Genomic DNA, 20,653 nt, shown 5'->3' with positions numbered 1-20,653 from the left:
AGGGAGAAAAATTTGGAACACGAGGTTTTGCAGGGGTGAATATTGAAAACTAGATTTGAATGTGTTTTTGGAAAATTAAAATACTATTTAAAAAAAAATTAAGTACCAAGTCTGCTTTGTTTAGCACAGAAAGATTGTAGGGTCAGGATCTTAATATAAGGGATCTTCCATCAGTGATGATAAAATAGGTTGCTGTAAAATAGTGATGCATTTATTCTGGGGTACATCCTTTTGAGGGCCTCCTCCCACTTTTGCCCTTGAATATTCTGAGATTGTGTAGCTCAGTTGATTCTCAATGTAAGCCTTCTGAGAGGCTGCGTGGAGGAGGGGAAAGGACCAGACTCATGAAGGTTGGAGTTCCTATTTCTTATTGGCTCCCAAGGGTCATCATCGATGGCTCCCAAATCTCTGTGTCTATCTCCTAGTTTCTCTCCTGGGCTGTGATTCTGCATCCCCAACTGTGTATAGGGCATTTTGAAATGCATGTCCTCCAGACATCTTAAACTCACTGTACCTGAAATAGGACCCCCCGTCCCCTCTCTTTCTCTAGAAAGTCCCTTTCTCTCTCTAGAAGGTCCCTTTTTCTACTAGAAGGTTCCCTTTCTCTCTCTAGATAGTCCCTTTCTCTAGAAGATCCCTTTCTCTCTTTAGAAAGTCCCTTTCTCTAGAAAGTGCCTTTCTGTAAAAGAAGGTCCCTTTCTCTCTCTAGAAGGTCCTTTTTCTAGAAGGTCCCCTTTTTCTCTCTAGGAGGTCCCTTCTCTAGAAGATCCCTTCTCTAGATGGTCCCTTTATCTCTCTAGAAAGTCCCTTTCTCTAAAAGGTGCTTTTCTGTAAAAGAAGATCCCTTTCTCTAGAAGGTCCCTTTTTCTAGAAGGCCCCCTTTCTCTCTCTAGAAGGTCCCTTTTTCTAGGAAGTCCCTTTCTCTAGAAGGTCCCTGTTACAGTCCAGGGGATGTGGTACCACCATACTCGAGTCACTCAAGTTGGCAATCGAGATATCATCTCGATTCCACGTTCTTAGTCAGCCCACATCTCCAGTCTCTTGCTCAGTCTTGTCGTTTCTTATCTGACATCTCTCCCTTTGGTAGTTGTAGTGGAGAGAAAAGTGAGTCTGGAGTCCGAAAGACCCAAATTCAAATCCTCGTGACCCCTAGGCAAGTCACTTAATCCGTTTGCCTCCGTTTCCTCAGTTTAAAATGTTGTTAAATAAATAAGAGCATTTTTCTAGATGCATCGGATGGCAACGTCTGAGAGACAACTGGTAAATTCTGAGTGCAAGTTGAAGGTGCTTTCATTATTCTTGCTTCTTTTTGTGAGATGACTAATAGAGAAATATGTTTTTCATTATTTTGCTTGTCTTCTCAGTGGGTGGGAGAGAGAAGAGAACTTGGAATTCAAAATTTCCAAAGAAAAGAATGTTAAAAATAAATAATAAAATGGTTGAAGGGAGCAAATAACAGCATCTCTCTCCCAGGGCTGTGAGGATGGGTTGAGATAATGTTTGTAAAATGTTGGGTGTAGTTGCCGAGTAAGTGCTTGTTGCCTGGCCCGCTTGTGCCTCCCCTCCACCTTAGCCTCCTTATCCTGTTTCACACCCTGGGACCTCGTGGCTAGATTTTGTATTTACCTCCTCACGGATCTTCCTGGTTCTACCCGCTCTAACCCAGCTTTTCCCAGTACTAGAGGACTTCTGCTGGCGGGGGAGGCGGGCGGGAGAGAGGCCGGTGCCTAGGAAGATTTTTATTTCTTTTCCAGGGAGCTGAAGTCAACTTTCTCTCTCATTGAAAAGAAAAATAAGAACTCTCCTAATCAATGCAGCATAGCAAGATTCCCGCATTGTGTCCCGTCGCCCCGTCCTGGGGAGCCCGCGGCTGGACGGTCCCTTCTGGCTACGCAGGCTGGGGTTTGGGCCTGTCGCCCCCGCTTCTAGCTCTCAGCCAGCCCCGAAACAAATCCGTGGGGCGGTTTTCTCTTGGGCCTTTTGGGCTGTGGAGTGGGGGGGCCGGCCCTGGTTCGGGGGCAGCGACTGGGGGCTGTCCCAAGTGGCTTTCCCGAAGAGGCCGCGGCAGATCGCAGGTGCACGATGCGTGAGGGGGCCGCCGTCCCGGCCTCCTTCCCCTTGTTTGTTCTCTATCGCTATGAGCCTCAGCTTGTATGGGAGGAACCTCCAGCTTGGCCTGGGGCCCTGAGGGGGGTTAGCGAAGGTCCCCGTGGTCGCTCTGGTCCAGATGTTGACCCCCCACCTGAGGCGGCCGCCCTCGGCGCTCCGGACGCCGGCGGGATGTGAGCTGGGGAGTGCTGGGGGCGGCAGGGTGAGCTGAGGGCACTGGGGCCGGGGAGGGGGCGTGTCGGGGGCACAGTGAGAGCGGCAGGAAAGTAGCCGGAGTCTCGGTGAGGGTGGAAGGGCCGAGAGCTCTGCCGGCTGCTGGTCAGCCAGGGCCTGGCTGGGGGTCTGCGGCTCGGTTTTCTTGTCTGTCAAATGGGAATAATGTCTCGGCGTCTTCTTGTGTTTCGTTGTGAGGATCGCAGGAGCGGGCCGTTTGTTTGCAAAGTCCCCATGGGCTCCTCCCAAGTCCGGGCTGATCACGTCGTCATTTCTGTTGTCAGGGCGGTCGTTTCTCTGGTGACTTGCCCCCGTCTGTACGGCTTCCACGTCTGGAGCACTCGAAGATTTATACCCTAGCTCTGGGAGGGTGAATTACAAAAATTCCCTCATTTAACAGGTGGGGAAACTGAGGCTCGCAGCCACATGTTACCGGCTGGGGAGCACTCCGCTAAGGAGTTGGAGGGCAGAATTTGAACTCGTATCTCTCTCTGGGGGAGGGGCCCCCCCGGGACTGACCCCTAATTCTGCCCTAGCTCCCAGCTCTCCCAGACTCCCCCCAGGCGGGGAGCAGCCCCCTCTCTCTGGCCCCCCGCCGCTTGGGCACAGCTGCAGGAAGTTGCCTCCCAGAACAGAGAAGCTAAGTCTGCTGGTCTGTTTTTAAACACCCATGTGCATCTTCGCGGGGAAGAAAGCAATTGAGCGGCGGAAAAGCAATTTCCGTGCAGTTTGGAGGCAGCTATTAAATCTTTACAAGAGTCTGATTGTGGCTCCGCGGAGCAGGAATTTATAGACTCCATTAATAGAAGCCACGGCTCTGACGAGATGAGCCTGCCCTGCTGGAGTCGGGGGGGCCTCCCGTGGCCCTGGGACACCCCCCCCGCGGTCTGTCACGAGAGCCGCGGTCCCGGCCTCCGACCGCTTGCGGCCTTCCCAGGGACGGGCCACAGGCGGCCCCTGGAGCCGGGGCGCCCAGAAGTAAGCTCCCCTCCCCTCTCTTCTCTCCCCAGGTCTGACTCGGACTTTGCAGCCTTCAGAACCACGAGGACTCTGCCGGTCTCCAGCGCACACAGAGGTACGGGGGCCGGGGGGCAATGGGGGGGGGGGTCGCTGTGCCCGCTGCCCCAGGCTCCCTCCCTTGTTGGTGTCCTGGCTCTGGCAGGGGCCCCAGGTGCTCATACACACACGGAAGTACGGGGTTCAGGGGGCGAGGGTCCGTGAGGGGGAGGGTCGCTGTGCCCACTGCCCCAGGCCCCCACCTTCGTCGGTGTCCCGGCTCTGGCAGGGGCCCCCGGGTGCTCACATGCTTCAGTCAGTCGGGCACTAAACATGCCGGGGCCGTGCTGGGGCTGAAGGAAGCTGGGCTTTGGGGGCGGAGGGTCGGGGGCTCTGGGCTGCAGCAGAGCTGCTTGGCCAGCTGGGAAATGCCCTTGGCCGCCCAGGTCGGGTCCTTCCACCCCCCCCCCCGTGTCCGCTCTCTCCGAGCCTCTCAGCACTGGCTGCGGACTTTCCTCGTCCATCCTCCTTTTTGGCCCCCGGGGGCCGCGGTGGTTTGTGAGTGTGCCCTGGTGCCCGCGGGGGTCTGATCTGGCCTCGTGCTGCTGCCCGGGGGCCTCACCTTTGGGGCCCTCGCCTCGCAGCAAGGACTTCCGTGGCTCTCTCGCTCCTCCAGTTCGGATCATCCGGGAGACGCGCTGGGGTGTCCGGTCGGAGGGTCCCTCCCGGTGCGAGGGGAGCCGGTTCTGGCTGGCTCTGCTGACGAGAAAGCTCTTTGGGTTGTCGTCTCCACTACTGCTCACTCCCCTTGGGACGCAGAGACCTGGATCTGGAAGGGCCCGAGAGCCCATTTTACAGACCCAGAAGGTGAAGGCTCTTGCCGGACTCGCCCGCCTCCTGAGCTTCTCGGTTCTAGTCGTGCTCCCCGGCCTTCCCGAGCCCCCCCAGGCCCTCTTCTGCGTGACAGCTGGGAGACGTCTGGGGGGCCGCCAGGCCTTCTTCTGCTCTTGCGGAGGAGACCTCCCCGGGTCCCTCATCTGTTTCTTGTTGGGCCTGGATCAGTGCTGACGTTGCCCTGGAGCCCCCCCCTCCACCCGCGCAATGTGGCCTCCAGACGTGGGGGCTGCAGGGGCTGTCCCCTGGGGGCGGGGGGGGGACTTCCTGCCAGCCTTTGGATCTGGGCTGGCCCTGGGGGGGGGGCGGGGGAGGGCGTGCTTCCTGCCAGGCCCTCGGTCCCCACGTGCCCCCAGATCTTGGCCCCTCGGGGCCCGCGTGGGGCTGCTGCCTTTCAGAGCATCAGGGCTCAGCCGGTTAGCTCCGTCCCCAGGGGGACCTGACGCTGCGATTTGCTCTCTTCCGTGGAGCGGAGGATTGCCGGAGAATCCCCCGAAGCCTGCGGCCGGGCTGGCTTGTCTGGGCTCCCCAAGGCTCCGTGATGCGGCTCCCCCGGGACAGGAACCAGGGGCCAGCAGGGCCTGTCTGAGAGGGAGAGGCCCTGGGGCCGGGGGCAGAGCTGCCCTCCCAGGCTGCCCCGGCCTCCTTGGTCTCCTGCCCCCTCCGGCGGACAGCCTCGGCTGCGTGAGCCTGGGGGCTCTCCAGCCTAAAGGCTCCTCCCTCGGGGGCCTGGCGCTGCCCCCAGCCCGCCTCGTCCCTGCCCTCACTCCCACCGCACCCGTGGGCTGCGGGCCGGCCGAGGCTGCCGGGGCCCCGGGGCAGTTCCCTCCGATTCGGCTTTTTCAGTGAGATGTCGTCAGCGCCAGTGGGGCCAGTTGGGGGGGAGGGTCCAAACCTGGGGCTGGTAGTTGGACAGGACACGGCGGGTCTTGCTCTGGGCCACCCTCGGGGACTTCCCACGTGGCCACACTGGCTGTAGCTAGGAAGGAAAAGGGGGGCGGCTGGGACTTGAGGGGAGCACTAAGAAAGGGGAAGCGGAGGGCTCGGCTTTGGGGGCTTCGAGGTCAGCGGATGACTCCTCGGGGGCTCTCGGAGAGGGGTCCACGGCGCTTCTCCGGGGCAGGCGTTTTGGCCATTTCAGCAGCCCAGGCCGCGGCCCGCGTTTGCTCCGCTCGGCCCCAGAGGTCGGGAGTCGAGGAGAGCCGAGGGAAGGAGATGGAGCGGGAAGGGGTTAGGCTCCCCGTGAGGAAGGACAGAGAGCCGGCCCGCGCTGGAAGGGGCCCTGCGGTCAGGCGGGCTGCGGAGGGCAGGCCGTGGTCGGGCCAGCTCCCACGGCTTCGGAGCCAGAGCGCCCCAGGACTCTGGGAAGGCTCCCTGCTGCGGGAATGCTCCTCATTCGCCGGGGATTTCGCGCCCCCCCCCCCCGCCCCACTTTCCCCGGACAGGGCGAGGACAGATGAGGCCGGCTGCCACCCGAGCTCTTCCCCTCCCAGACCCTGTGACTCGCAGTGAAAAGGCCTCTGTGTGAAGACAAGGTGTCCTGGCTCGCATCTCGTGAGTCACTCGGCAATAACCAGATCGCGGCCAGCGCCAGAGCGGGACCCGGGGCCCTGCGTCGGGAGCCGCCCGCTGGCTGTCACACAACCAGCCTCCATGGCCCCCGACGCGCCACTCCCTGCACGCGCCGGCCGGCGTCCCCTCCGGGCCGAGGCTCGTGGTGCCCGTCCCGCAAGAGCAAACCCGCGCTCCTGCTTCCCGGTCCCCCAAAACCGGAAGGAAGCGTCGGGGCGGCTGGGACTTCCCTCGGCCCCAGCCTGGCACTCAGGTGTGCACGTGGCCCCCGAGGGGCTGCCCCGCCCCCACCTTGTACGCATCCCGTGGCTCTCGGGGACAGCAAGTCCAGAGGGCAGGCAAGTCACACTCCCACTGCCTGCCTCAGTTTCCACTACTGTAAAATGAGAACAGTCATGTCATTTTCTACCTGACACCTGTGAGGACCAAATGAGAAAATACTTGGGGAGTAGTAGGTGTTTTAATGAATGCTTCTTTCCTCCCCTGCCCCCATTCTCTGATGCAGGCTGTTCATTCATAACAAGAGACGACCGCTTGTTTTTCTAAAGAGTGTTTCCGGATCTGCCCTTCCAGTTTCCTGTGACCCAGGAGCACCCCTTGTCAAGAGAGACAGAGACACAGAGACAAGAGAGACAGAGACACAGAGACAAGAGAGACAGACACAGAGACAAGAGAGACAGAGACAGAGACAAGAGAGACAGAGACACAGAGACAAGACAGAGACAAGAGAGACAGAGGAGACAGGTGGAGACAGACAGACAGAGACAGAGACAAGAGAGACAGAGAGACAAAAGAAAGACAGGAGACAGAGACAGAGAGAGATGCACAAAGAGAGACAGACAGAGACACAGAGAGAGACAGAAACAAGAGAGACAGGTGGAGACAGATGGAGACAGAGAGAGAGACGCACAGAGAGACAGAGACAGACAGACAGAGATGCACAGAGAGAGACAGAGACAGACAGAAACGCACAGAGACAGAGACAGAAACATACACACAGATTCAGAGAGAGACAGACGCACAGAGAGAGACAGAGACAGACAAAGAGACGCACAGAGAAAGAGACAGAAGAGATGCACAGAGAGAGAGACAAGAGAAAGACAGAGGAAACAGGTGGAGACAGAGACAGAGAGAGAGACAGAGACACAGACAAGAGAGACAGAGACACAGAGACAAGAGAGACAGAGATACAGAGAGAGAGACAAACAGAGACGCACGGAGAGACAGACACAGAGACAAGAGAAAGAGAGAGAGGAGACAGGTGAAGACAGAGACGCACAGACACAGACAGACACAGAGAGATGCACACACACACAGAGAAACATAAACCAGTGTATGCTCATGCTGCTCCCTTGGTCAGAGGCCACCGTAGCTGCTCTTAGGGACACGCCTGGTCATATAGCTGCTAAATTTCGCTTGCTCGCCCTTCCTCTGAGCTGGCTGTCACGTGTGCGGTGACGGTGGTCCCAATTGGTCTGCCGTGTTCTCTGTCCGCCGTATCTTCCAGCACCTCTCGCGGCATTGCCGCCCCGTGGGGCCCGCGGACCACGCTCCCCTGCTCCGCTCCGCGGAGGCGCCGGCCCGCATCACCCCCCATTTGGGCCTTCGCTCCTTGGGCCACATCGGCGTCGGGGGGCACGGTCGCTTGCTCAGCACACCCAGAGCCGACCAGCGGATGGAAGATTTTCCATCTTCAGTGTCCCGGAGAGGAGAGCGGGCTGGGTTTGCGTTGGATGCTCGGCTTTTATCCAGCCTTGGAGCTGGGGGAGAACAAGGGCTCGGCCTTTGCTTCTGTTCCCAGGCAGGACCGCCCACTGGGGCTTGTCTGCTTCTGTCCTGCAGGCCTGTCAGAGGCTTTTTGTGGCCCCTCTTCCTGGTGAGAACGGGGCGTGCTGGCCCCCCAGAGTCCCTGGGCCCTACACTTTATTTGTTTGTTTTAATTAAAGCTTTCTATTTTCAAAATATATACACAGATAATTTTCACCATTCACCCCTGCAAAACCTTGTCCCAAACCCAGCACGAAGTCCCGTATTGGTAACCACGTGCAATCCTTCTATTCCTATTTCCACAATCACCCCTGTGGCACACGATGCACAAGGAAGAGCAGATCAAAAATGGGAAAAATGAGAAAGGAAACAAAGTGCGAGCGAGCAGCAAAGAGTGAGATGCTGTGGTGTCCCCCGTGCTCGTGGAGCTCGCTCCTCAGCCCTGCAGGGGCCCAGCTTCAGCCAGGGTCAGGGCCTGCGTTCTCCTGCACATCGGGCCTTTGGGCACGGAAGGGGGTCCGGTGGTTCCCCTGCAGGCCGGCGGTCGTGGCTCCTGCGTGCTCAGTTCTGGCCAGGAGCGTTGCCCTGTCTTCTGGCTTTGATTTCAGTTTATCGGATTTTTCTCTTCACAGATGAAAAGGAAAGGACGGCAGGCCCCTGACCGGTGTAAGATTGAGTTGGTTTGAGCTCCCTGCGAGGAGCAGGCGTCCCTCGGGGTACAGAGGGTGACCGTAGGCCAGGGCTCCCCACGGGGTAGGCCGGCCAGCCCGGCGGGGCCCTAGTTGTGAGCACAGCCCATCAGGGGAGAGCTAGTCCACACTTTGGAGTCTTTGTGCTTGTGATGTGGAAGGACGGTTACTGGGCCGTTGTCCAGGGGGCCCCTTCTCGCCACACACCCCCACCTGCCCGGGCCCTGGGGTGGCCGAAGATCTCTCCTTGTCTACTCTGGGGGATGCTTCCCCTGGCCAGCCCGGGGCCCTCGAGCCTCACGCTTGGGACACCTGGTCAGGAGTGCGCTCGTGGCTGGCTGGTGTCTTTCACGGTCCGGGGCCGTCTGCAGTCGTCCAGGACGTAGCTGGTCATTGGGCCCGGCCGGTTCTGGGCGGCCTCGTACAGCCCGTGCAAGTCCCTCCCTGAGACAGGGACGGCCCCCGCGCAGCCGGTCCCCTCCCTGGGCGCCCCACTTGGCGCTGGAATCCCTGGGCAGAGGCTCTGGGGGGGTTGGCCACTTCCCCTGCTGTGCGAACGGCCGAGCGCACCCTGCTCCGGTTCTCCGGCCCGGCTCCTCCCGCCAGGGCATTGCTGGGCCTGCCTTCCCACGGCCCCTCCGGCACGGCCTGCTCCGCCTTAGTCTCATTGTGCGCACGGAGCACACGGAGCGACCCCCCAGCCTCGATTCCTTTTCCCGCATTGTTAGTGATTTGGAGCATCCTTCCACGTGGGGCTCCTAGTGCTCAGTTCTTCCGAGAACGGTTAGTTCTGTCTGTCGAAGAACGGTTTTTGTGCGTTGTCTGTATTTTGGGTGCTGGACGAAAGGCTTCTGTATCTGCTTTAGCTCTGCTCAAGTTAAGTCCTCATTTGCTGCTGCTTCCCTAGACGTCCCTCCAGGCCGCCTGCTCTGGGGACCGCCCCCCACGCCCCAGCCCCGTCTGCGGGGGAAGCTCGGGGGCTGGGCTCTGGCCCTCAGGCTTTCACCAGATGACATCTGGAAGGCTTGAAAGAGAGGGCGCCCGTCTCTGGGCAGCTCCGGGACTCCTGGCTCCCGGTCTCGGGCCCCGGGACCGGAGGAATCTGGAAGGCCCTTCTTTGGTGCTGCCCCAGAGCAGCTGGGGTGGCTCTGAGCCCCCCTTTTCTCTCCTCTCTCCCCTCCAGCCTGGAGCCAGCTGGGGGTTGAACAATGCCCTTGTTAAGAGAAATTTTAAAGTGGGAATTTGAGCACAGAAGTGCACATTCTTTCCCTGGGAGATCCGGGCTGGGGTCGAAGGGAATGACTCTGGAGGTTCTCAAGTGTCTCCTTCCAGGGAGAGCAGAGCTCGGGGCCCAGGCGGATGCTCCTGGATCTCGGCTCGGGGCAGCGCAGCCTCTTCCTCCTGATCCTTTCGGGCTAGGTCTGAGGTTGGGGGTCCCAGGCAGATCACTTCCACTCCCCAAGGATCCGCGTCAAGGGGGCTGCTTTGAGGCTGTGAGCGGAAAACCTGTGCAAAGTGAGAGGCCCAGGGCAGGCCTTTGGGGGGAGGTGGGCACAGTTTCAGTCTGTAGAAAATGTTCCCATTGGAGGGTTCTTGGAAAACTCGACTGCGTGGTGCGGGAAAGGACAGCGAAGGAGGCCGGGGGCAGCTTAGCGGGGCTCGCGTCTTGAGGGCGGCACAGCCTCAGTGGGGGAGGGTCTGTCCGCAGGGCTCGGCTGGCACAGTTTGTTGGCCAGTGACTTACTCCTTATGGCTCTTGGTGACCCGTTTGGGGGTTTCTTGGCATAGGTACCAGCTCATTTTACTGATAAGGAAACTGAGGCCAGGTGAAGGGTGATGGGACTGCCCGGGATCGCGGCTCATAAGCATCAGGGTCAGATTTGAAAAGGGCCTTTTGGATGCCAGGCCAGCTGCCATCTGGGTGCCCGCCTTGTGCATAGGAGGCGCTTAATTCTTTCTTGTCAAATGAATGAACATTCGGCCTGGGAAAGGCTTGAGGCCCTGACATTGTTGCCGCTGTCGGATATCTGACAAGCTCTCATGGGAAAGGGATTAGATTTGATTTGCTTGGATCGCAGGTTTGGACTCTCTCAGGCCACAGCGACCGTCCGGCGGCGGAGGGAGCCGGCCGTCCTGGACCCCCCTTGCCCATCGCTTGAGAAGCCAGGGTCTTTCCGCCCCCCTGGGCTCTGCAGATGTCTCTGACTTGGTATCGATGCAATTTTAGGTTTTTTGGAAAGATTTCTGGATGAAATGGGTGGCAGAAATCATCCAGCGGGCACTGGGACGAGGGCCAGACTCTCACAGAGCCAGCACGGGCCTAGCTTTCCCGGGAGGGCTGCGTCGGCGCGGGATGCTTGCGTGGTGTGGTCCCGGGGGCGGCGGCCAGGTAGATGCGCTGATGACCTTTACCCCGTGTGCCATCGTTAACAGCTCTGGTGAGGGCTGGGCTGCAGAGGGCGTCTTAAAGCAAGTTCTGGCCACTCATCCAACCTTCAGACTGGTTAAAGCCCTTTCGCCCCATTACCTCACGGGCGGTCACACCTCCGGCCTCGGGTGCCTTCCTGAAGGTCACCGCGAAGGTCGGCTCCGAGTGCAGCCTCGGCTCTGCCCGGGCACCCCTGCCAGCCTCAGCACTTTGCTGTGTTAATGATTGCGGAAGCTCCGGTCCATAGCAGCTGTGGTTACTGATTGTCGGGCCCCGATCGGGGGCTTGGGAGGCCAGGGTTCAGGCTCCGGGGAGGGGGATCCCCCCGATTCCCTGAGAAGCGGGCCCTGCCCCTTGGGCGGCCCTCAGTTGCTGCTGGGCGTGCCCGCGGAGGCAGGCAGAGCCGGGCCGGAGCCCTTCCTGCAGAGCCGCCCACCCTCGCAGGCTCCTTCTCTCTACTCAGCCGTAAGTGGGAGCCATCGGCCCCTGGGCCCAGAGAATCGGAGGCTCGGGGGTTGGGAGACGGAGGGCGGCCGGGGCTCTGGCCCAGGACCCACCTTCAGATCGGTGCGACTGGGCAAGTCACTGAACCCCCAGGAAGGAAGGGGAGGGGGGAGGGCGGGGAAGGCGTCAGCGGGCCGGCAGGTCCTCAAGCGCCAGAGGCGCGTGTGTGACCCGAAAGCCAGGGCTCTGCCCCCGGAGGCCACGTTTGAAGATAGAAAGGACCCAGGTTCCCAAAGGCGTCAGCTGCTTTGGGGGTTTTGTTCCAAATCTTTCCAGGAGCCCTTCCAGAAGCGGCTCCCATTCTAGCACCTTCTGCATATCCTCAGTAAGTAAACATTTATTAAGCACCTGCTGTGTGCCAGGCCCCGTGCTAAGATCTGGGGATACAGAAAGAAGCAAAAGGCAGACTGCCCTCAGGGGGCTCCCGGCCTGAGAGACAGACAGACACACAGAGGCCACAGACAGGGCAGGCTGTTGGCGGGGCGTTCGGCTCCGTTTGATCCAGTTGGGGCTCTCTTGGCAGGGCTCCTGGAGGGGGCCTTTCCTTCTCCAGCCCCTTTGACAGATGGGGAAACTGAGGCCAGACGGGAGACATGACCTTGCCAACAGTAGCTGGGGATTACCGTGAGACTCGGTGTGTGTTAGATCCCAGTGTTAGGTCTGGCAAGGATATGGACGCAGAGGAGCTCACTTGGGTCCTAGGGAGAGCCGGGATCACCCACGCGCTCCTGCCCGGCCGGCCCCGGTGGGTGTGGGGGTCCTTCCCTTGGGGGCGAGGGTGGCCCGGAGGCAGCGCCCGGGATGTGCCGTGACTCCGGGCAGGCTCACCTCTCGGGGCTGTCCTGAGGGCTCAGCGGGTCCTCCAGCCGGCAGGGTCCGGCTGGCTCCCCGCGGTCATCGGCTCCCAGTTGGCCGCGTGCTGCCTCGGAAGCCGGACGCTTTGTTCTTGGCCTTTGTTCTCTCCCTGAACAGGGGGCGTTTTAGACCCCTGATACCCTCCCCGTTTCTGGGTCATTCCTGGTGGCGGTTCTGGAGGCTGGAGGGTGGGCCAGCCTCATCCCCCTCACTTCGCAGCTGAGGAAGCTGAGGTTGGGGGTCGGCTCCCGCCCGTTGCTTCCCCGGGTGATACCTGGGTGACTGAGCTCCGCCCTTCCCCCACTCTCCCAGGGGCTTCCGTCCCAGAGCCGGTCTTGGTCCGGAGGGTCCGGCGCCCCGGCTCTGGGACCTGGGGAAGCCCCCTCTGAGGTCCTGACCTCCCGGCGCCCGGGTGGCCCCTCCTTCGCCGCGGGAGCGTGGCCCTTGCTCGGGGCTTAGAGCTCCGGCCCCAAGATGGCGCCTGCTGTTGACTTTGGCTGGGAAGCAGAACTGGGTCCCTCCCCTTCCCGGCCGGCTTCCCGGAGGGAAGTGAATTGTGGCAGGTGTCCTTGCCCAGGTGTTTGCTCGGGCTTAGCCGGAGTGGTCCAGCCGGTTCTGAACGTTCCGGCCTGGGATTTTGGAGGATCCTTGTAAACAAGGAAAGTGAATGATAACCGCGGCATTAGATCGGTCTTTCCAACACTCCGAACCTTTCTCAGAAACCCTCCTAACTTTCCGGACTTCGGTGGGGTTAAAGACACCTGTGGATAAACCTGACGGGCTTTTAAAAGACGTTTCCGACTCCTTTAGGCAGTGTCCAGTGGGCCCCTCTCGGTGCTCCCTCCCCCAACCCCCCCGGCGTTCCCACCGGCCGGATGAGGTCGTGAGCGCCCGGAGCTGAACGCTCTGTAACGCCGCCAGAGTTCGCTCTTTTTTCGGAGGACGTTGGCTTTGGGGAGGCGCAGTCTAGGCCGGTGTTGTTAAAAGAACGCAGCTGCCTTTGTGGGCCTGAATCCTCCGGGATTAGGATGTCGGGACTGAGTCATGGTTAAAAAAATGCGCTCCGACGGGAGCCGCTGCGCTTGCTGGGTCCCGGGGCCGCCGACCCCCCCCCCCCAGACCGCCCGTAGCCCCCTCAAGCTCGAGAGTCACATGGCCCAAGAAGGGGTCGGGAGCCGGACTCGAGGGGGTCACGGCTTCCCCCTTGGTCTCCCCCGGAAAATCTCCCAAGTGTGGTTTGTGTGGAGCTTTCTACAAACGGGGAGTCCCGGCTTTCGCACAAGCACACATTAGATCCGGGCCCCAGCTCCCGTGCAGAGGGGGCTCCTGGGAGCCTGAAAGTCTACGGGACACATGTGGGCCCGCAGCGGACACACCGACACTGGGATGAAATCTTCCCTCCCACAGCGCCCCCCGGTGGCTGGCAAATGCGCTCCCACGGACCCGCACGGAACTAGGCAGAAGGCAGAGGAAACGGCATTTATTAGGCACCTACTGTCTGCCTGGCACCAGGGAAACAAAGAGAACCTTCTGTTCTAAGGGGAGAAGGGACGGGAAAGGAGGGTAGGGTGGAGGGTGCTAGTTTTAAGGAAGAGGGCCGGGACGGCGTCGGGCAGCCTGGGCCCTACCCCAGGTTGGAAGCAGCAACGCCCGGTGAGCAGTGGGGGGCCGTGCGAGGGCCGAGCCCGGCTGAGGGGCCCCGGGGCGCGGGAAGGTTCCCTGCGGGAGAGGAGGCCGGAGCCCCCCATCCTGGGGCCGAGTTGATGCATTTCCAGCTTGGGTAAAGCAGCTTTCCTGCGGGCTCGCTGCTCCCCCCTTGGCCCTGGGATCTCTGGAGGGTTTTCCAGCCCTTCGCAGGCCCCGAGACATGGCCCAGGAGCCCCAGGGATAAGCGCCTTCCCCCACTGCAGAGGCTCCTGCAGGGGCCCTTGGGTGGGCGGGAGGGGGCGGGCCCTCTCCAGATGTGCCTTTTATTGGGTTTTCGTGTCTCCTATTTCATCAAGATTGTCAAATATTGTTTCCATCCCGGCGCTCAGCAGATGGGATCTTAGCAGGCTTCGGGGGTAATTAGCCGGGCTCCCTTTGTACTGGGGCACTGCCCAAAGGCTCTCGGGGGTGAGGGGTGTCGGGCTCCGCTGGCAGTGAAAAATGGCCTCTGAGCGCCACTGCCCCGGCCTCCCGGGGCTGCTGGTCCCCTCCCGACCTTTGCCCTTTGCTTAGGCAGAGACCCGGCTCCGAGGGGCAGCAGGGGGCAGCGTGGCAGGGTTCTGGTGCCTCGAGGAGGCTTGGGGGAGGGGAGGGAATGGGAAGTCTGGAACCAGGGATCAGAGGGACTGTGGGGGGCTGACCTAGTCCCTTCTGTCTGCCCTCCCTGCCGTGCCACAGCTGGGGGGTGACAAGCCTCTGGTTTGGAAGGGGAGTAAGCTTCCCCCTGGTCCCAAGCCTGGGGCTGCAGCTCCCACCACGGGTTGGGGGGGGGGGCGCCGAGAGCGCGGTGGAGCCGTGCGGGCCCGGGAGCACCGGTCTGGGCAGCGAGAGCCCGGCACCCCCCGCCGGCGTCTCTGAGCTGCCACTTTTTCCCCCCCATCACGGGGGTGCTCCCAGAGTTGCCCCTCCCCATCTGCGGCCCTGACTAACGCTGTCCCCTCTCTCTCCAGGATGGCCCGGGCCCTGTTCCTGCCCGCGGAGAGTCTCTGCTCTGACCGGCTGGCCTGAGGAGCCGGGATGCGCGGGGGCGCAGGCCTCCCCAGCCATGTCGCTGCCCTGGGCCTCCGCGGCACCCCGTCTCCCCCCCGGCGCTGGCCCCGGGGCTCTCGGCAGCGGCTAAGCTCCTCCGGGCCGGCCCCTCAGAGATGCTCGGCGCCTTCAGGGGGACAGTAGAACTCCGCTCTGGTTTTGGACTATGACGACCTATCGACCCATTCAGAATGACGGCGTGGACGTGGGCGGGGGCAAAGGCGGCGACCCTCTCCCGGGCCCCCACGGGGGGGATTATTTCCCTTCCGGATTTTGGGCGCAGAACGGCAGCTCCCCGCAGCCCGGCGCCGGTGAGAACGCAGCAGCGTTGCGCTCCAGCGCCCCCACCCCCGCCGTGCCCAAGATGGGCGTGCGGGCCAGGGTGGCTGACTGGCCGCCAAAGCGAGAGGCTCTGAAGGACCAGGCTAACGCCAGCCCCTCCCAGGACGCGGACGCCGCCAAAGCCGGGCGAGAGGGCCTGCGGCCGCGGCCCAACCAGAACGGCCAGCCCCTCCCCGGCGGCGCCCGGGCGGCGGGCGCGCGCGCTTACCGCTTGTCGCGCAGGAGGTCCAAGGACGTGGAGTTCCAGGAAGGGTGGCCGCGCTCCCCGGGCCGGGGGTTCGTCCCTCTGCGGAACCGCAGCAACAGCGAGATCACGCTCAGTGAGTGCGACGCCGAAGAGCCCGCGGAGGCGAGGGGGTCCCGCCACGCGGGGGGGCTGCCCCTTTTCCGGGAGTACGGCAGCACGTCATCCATCGACGTGCAGGGCATCTCGGAGCAGAGCTTCTTCGACATCCTCAACGAGTTCCGCAACGAGAAGCCGGACCCCCGAGGGACGGGCTCCGAGAAGCTGGACGAGCTGCTGGCGGCCGACGTGGGCGGGGCCCCGCACCTGCGCCTGCCCGGCGGCCCCAAGGCGGCCGTGCGCAACGGCCAGGCCCACAAGGACGACCTCCTGCTGCAGCCCAAGGAGAAGGACAAGCTCCGGAAGAAGGCCGCCAAGGCTGGGGACGCGGGCGACTCCTCCATCTTCCGGAAGCTGAGGAGCGCGCGGGGCGACGGCGAGCCGCCGGGGAAGGCGGGCGCCGAGGCCGACGAGGCCGGGCCCGGGGGCAGGCTCCAGGAGGGCGGCAGGCCCTGGATCTGCCAGAAGAGCTTCGCCCACTTTGACGTGCAGAGCATGCTGTTTGACCTGAATCAGGTCGCCGCCAACAGGCTGTCGTCGGCGGCCCAGCGGCGGAACACGACGACGGGAGCCTCGGCGGCGTCGGCGGGCTCGGCGGCCAGGGCCTACGGCCTGGGGGGCCCGGACCCCTCCTTCCCCAGCACGGAGGACTTGAACTACAAGGAGAACCTGGAGCAGGACCTGGGGGACAGCAACAGCAACGAGCTGCTCCTCAGCTGCCCGCACTTCCGCAACGAGATCGGGGGCATGAGCGAGCGCAACGTCAGCTTCTCCCGCGCCTCTGCCGGCTCGCCGGGGGGCGGGGGCGCGCCGGAGCCCGCGCTGGGCACCTACTGCACCAACGCCAGCATCTCCGTGCTCGAGGTGCCCAGGGAGGCGCAGCGGGGCCAGGCCAGGCTGAAGCTCTACAACATCGAGCACGTGGACCTGGGGGCGCGCTACTACCAGGACTACTTTGTCGGCAAAGGTGAGCGTGGGGGGCGCAGGGGGGCAGAACGCCGCTCCGGGGACCCCCAGCCCCAACTCGGCGGTGCTTTCTGAAAGGGGGGCCGCCCTTTGTCCTTGGTGCTCCCCTTTGGGGAAACATGAAAAATCAATAACAGTCAGGACAGGCGAGCCCTCAAAGCTGAAGGCAGCTCCCCCCCACCCATAGGTTCCCCATCTGTGTCTGTGCACAGGCGCCGAGTCTATAAAACATCTGCTGTGTGCCCGGTACGGCGTTCGGGACAGACAGGACGTTCTGCCCTCGGGGTTCGGATCAGTCAGAACCGTGGCTGCTCCTTAGAGCTAGAACTTGGGGTTCCCCGGGGGCTCTGCCAGCGCCCCAGGGTTCCCGATGTAGCTGCCCCTAGCTTGCTGTAGGCCCGCGGGGCCTGAGGCTGCTCGCTCTCGTCCCTTAGAGCACGTCAACTACTTCGGCGTGGACGAGAAGCTGGGGCCCGTCGCGGTGAGCATCAAGCGGGAGAAGCTGGAGGACCACAAGGACCACGGCCCGCAGTATCAGTACCGCCTCATCTTCCGGACGAGCGAGGTACGTGCCCGGCCCTCTCTGCCCGGGGTGCTCCGCGGGCCAGGGTCCTTCTGCAGCGGGCAGCCCCCGGCCTCTCTGGGGCGGGGCCTGAGGGGTCCCGGCTGGCGCAGACGGCCCGTGGAGGCCTGTCTTCAGAGGGAGCACGGCAGGCGCGGCTCCCTCTCTCCCAGCCCCGGGCGAGGAGTCTGCCGAAGGCCCGCGGGCAGATCTCGCCTACACCGGGTTCCGTACGGTCCCTTTAACGAAGCCTTGTGGGAGCTGCAGCCGTGCAGACCCGGAAGGCGCCCGACGCTTGGGCCCGGCCGCCCCCGCCCCTGCCAGTGCTTCGGCCTTGTCCCTGGTCCCTGGGCCTCAGGGGCTGTCGGAGCACTGTGTGTCAGGCCAACGGCGGCAGGGGGAGCCCGGGGGGAGCACCCTCCCCGTTGCTGCATGAGGGAGCCGGTCAGCCGGGGGAGCTCCGCCTCCTCGTGAAGCTGCCTCGTTTTGAAGCAGGCGTGGTGGGCGGGGGCTGCCCTTCACGGCCGCTCCAGGCTCGCACCGACCTCACGTGCAAAGATGGTTTTCAGCTTTCCCCCCTGCCGAGGCCTGGCTTCCACATTTTCTCCCCCCCTTTCCCTCAGCCCCCTCCTAGTCGGCAAGCGGTCCGGCATGGGCTCAATGGGGGCAGTTCTGCTATACTTATTTCCACAGCTATCACGCTGCACGAGGAAAGTCAGATTAAAAGGGCAGAAAATAAGAAAGAAAGAAAGAAACAGGAACAGGAAAGGAGAAAGCACTTGTGACCCACACTCCGTCCCACAGTCTCCCTCTGGCTGCAGATGGCTCTCTCCATCACAAGTTTGTTGGAACTGGCCCGAATCCCTTTGTCATTGAAAAGAGCCTCGCAGATGGGAGCATCCTTGCACCCATTCTGCAGATGAGGAAAGATGTGATATCCAGCTCCCGCAGCCATGGAGGCCGGGAGCCGCCCAGTGTCCACCCCTGCGGCAGAACGGGCCTTTGGAGGCCCCGGAGCCTGTGCCTGGCGGCGGAAGGCCGGCTGTAAGCGAGTGGGCCTGGCTCCCTCGGAGCAGGTGGTGGGAGAGCCTCCGGACGGGAGTCTCTCCTCTCCCCTCGTGCTCGGCTCCGCCGGAGCAGTTTTCTCCAAGCCCCACATGGTCCTCCAGGCCCCGGCCGCCCGGGCCTTTTACCCACAGTAGCTGTCTGATGGGGAGGGGAGGGCCCATTCCTGGGCTCATTTGTTGGGGACCGCGCACTCGCACAGCCTCGTGACCCGGCCCAGGTTGGTCCGTCCCCGCTCGGTCAGCCGTCCCCTCTCGAGCATTCGTAGCCCCAATGTCCTGCTCAAAGAGGCGCCCCAGATCCGCCCTGTCAGGCCGGCCCAGGGGAGAGGGCCGAACTCTGCCCACCCGCTTCGTGCAGCCCCAGGGGCCTGAGGACTTTAGCCTCCCTGCCTCACTGAGGCCCCCCTCACCGGGCCTCTGCCACCATCACTCCCCGGCCCCGGATCCCGGCCTCTGATCCTCCAGTGCTCCCCCTGGCCGGCCCGCGCCTTCTGTCCTCCCAAGACCACACGAGAACCACAGCCAGGGGTCTGCTAAAGTCTGGACAGACGGCCCCTGAAGGATCTAGTCTGGAACCTTGGTTGAGAGGAGAAAACCAGGCGTGGATCAGGCACGACGGGTCTCAGGGAACATCCTTGTGGCAAGAGCTTCGAGAACCCGGCCGGGGCCGTCAGCCATGGTGACTGAGCCCGCAGCTCCCTGGCTGAATTACGGCCGGGCTGGCCGAGGTCGGGCTCAGCTTCCGTGGTCCATGTGTGGTCCTCTGGCCGTCTCTGCTTCCATCCTGCCCGTGATCCGGCTGATCCGGCTCCTTAGCAAAGAGAACCAGAGGCAAAGTGTGGCTGAGCAGCCTTGGGCGTCCCCTCCTCCGCTTCCCTCCCCGGGCCCCACCTGCCCTCCCGGCCATCCCCAGTGCTCTGTCCCCCTCCTGCAGCCTTTCCTGGAAAGACGGCTCCCCGTTGCTGCTCCAAAGGCCCACGGGGCTTTCCTTTCTGCCATTGCCTCCCTGGAGCTTCCTGCGCTGCCCTTCGCCTGCTCCTCGCTCTGCGGCCTTCCCTGTCCCCCCGGCGGCCCGCGGCCTCCCCTTCCCTTTTACCCACTGGGTTCCGGCTCCCCGGGGCGAGAGCCGGGCCACGGGGAGGCCTCCGGACTGGGCTCCGCCGTAGCGGCTGCATGGACTCCCTGTGGGTCCGCGTGGGCTCTGGACGAGAAGCTCCCCCTCCTGACTCACTTCTCTGTGCCTTCAGTTTCATGCCTGAAAACTTAGTTCTGCTCTTTCCTCCAACCCTTTGGGTCTGTAACCACCCCAGCACCCAGGGCACCCCTCCCCCCAAGCTCCTCCCCGTGAGTGGCTCTCGGATCGGCCTGGACGTTCCGGACCCCCTCTCCCCCTGCCTGCCTCCACTTCCTCGTCCGTAAAGTGCTCGAGAAGGAAATAACGAGCCACTTTGTGTCCACAATGGGGGGTCCCGGGGGTCAGACGGGACTGAGAATGGTGGAACTGCAAAAGTGGGCTCACCCAGCCCCTGCCTCGTTTCTGAAGCCCTGCAAGCCGGACGCCCCCCTCCCCCAGCCTCCTCGAGCCCTGCTCTCGCCCTGCCGCCCTTCCTCCCTCGCTGGAGGTACTCTGCCCTGGAGGTAGGCGGAGGCCGGGGATGCGTTTCCCTCGCCCCCTCCTCGTCAGACTCTGCTGGACTTCATGAGGCTCCCGGAAACCAGGTCCTGCTTGGGGCTTCCCGCCTCCTGGTCAGGGGCCCTCCTGGTCTTAGAGGGGGTTCCAGACCCCAGGGCCCCGAGCTCTCCCAGGCCTGGGCCCACGATCCAGCTGGGGCAGGAGAGTGAGCGCACGGACCGCAGCGCCGGGGGGGGGGGAGGGTCAGGCTCCGTCCGGGCCGCTCTGGGCTCAAGGGGACGTAAGGCAGGAAGAGCGTGGCCGCCCAGCCCCGGTGACCACCTGCTGCTGCGTGTGCAGACGAGACCGTGGGGAAGCTCTGACTCCAGGACCACCAGTAGTGGCCGGCGAGGCCCTCGTGGGCTGGGCCTTCGGAAGCCCCTTGTCTCCTGCCCTCTGAGCCACGTCCCGGGCAACGAGGCTTCTGAGAACTCTTTCCTTTCTCCCCGAGCAGCTTGTGACTCTCCGGGGCTCCATCCTGGAGGACGCCACCCCGACGGCCACCAAGCACGGGACGGGACGGGGCCTGCCCTTGAAGGACGCGCTGGAGTATGTCATTCCCGAGCTCAACATCCACTGCCTGCGCCTGGCCATGAACACTCCCAAAGTGACCGAGCAGCTGCTGATGCTTGATGAGCAGGGGGTGAGTGGGGGGAGGGGGGTGCTGGCCGGCCACAGCTGCCTCGGGGCTGCTTCTCCCCCCACTCGCTGTTCTGCCACCCCCTGGGAAGGGGCACGTGTGGGAGGTGATGGATTCTGGCCTGCAAGACAAGGGGCTCCCCCCGGGGCTTTTGCCTTGGGGCTGGCTGCTTTCTGGGAGGGGTAATGCTCTTTGGGGGGGGGACCAAGAGGGAAGCGCGTGGGGAGGTGCCCCAGCCGGAGCCGAGGGGGTGCATGGCTCTGGTCCGCCTCTGCAAGTACCTGGCTGGCTCAGTCCC

The 20,653-nt window shown here is 62.7% G+C and overlaps 1 protein-coding gene across 5 annotated transcripts in view; it reads left to right on the top strand.

Annotated features, from left to right (window-relative positions):
- SIPA1L3 (signal induced proliferation associated 1 like 3) overlaps positions 1-20,653 on the top strand; it is a 101,086-nt gene that overhangs the window by 42,483 nt on the left and 37,950 nt on the right. For 3 of the 5 annotated variants that reach the window (XR_007952361.1, XR_007952364.1, XR_007952362.1), the window contains exons 2-5: positions 3,333-3,397; positions 14,685-16,415; positions 16,849-16,979; positions 20,170-20,358. Coding sequence is in view for 1 of the 5 variants with exons in the window: in XM_051989121.1 (XP_051845081.1) it covers positions 14,930-16,415; positions 16,849-16,979; positions 20,170-20,358 (1,806 nt within the window). In the remaining 4 variants the exon portion in view is untranslated. Of the gene's footprint in view, positions 1-3,071; positions 3,398-14,684; positions 16,416-16,848; positions 16,980-20,169; positions 20,359-20,653 lie in introns of those variants that run through there. The other 2 variants (XR_007952363.1, XM_051989121.1) reach the window with 2 other exon arrangements.

This window comes from Antechinus flavipes, chromosome 3 (genome assembly GCF_016432865.1).
Source record: "Antechinus flavipes isolate AdamAnt ecotype Samford, QLD, Australia chromosome 3, AdamAnt_v2, whole genome shotgun sequence".
NCBI lineage: Eukaryota > Metazoa > Chordata > Mammalia > Dasyuromorphia > Dasyuridae > Antechinus > Antechinus flavipes.
The sequence above is the reverse complement of the archived record's forward strand: the minus strand, read 5'-3'. Positions and strand labels throughout refer to the sequence as shown.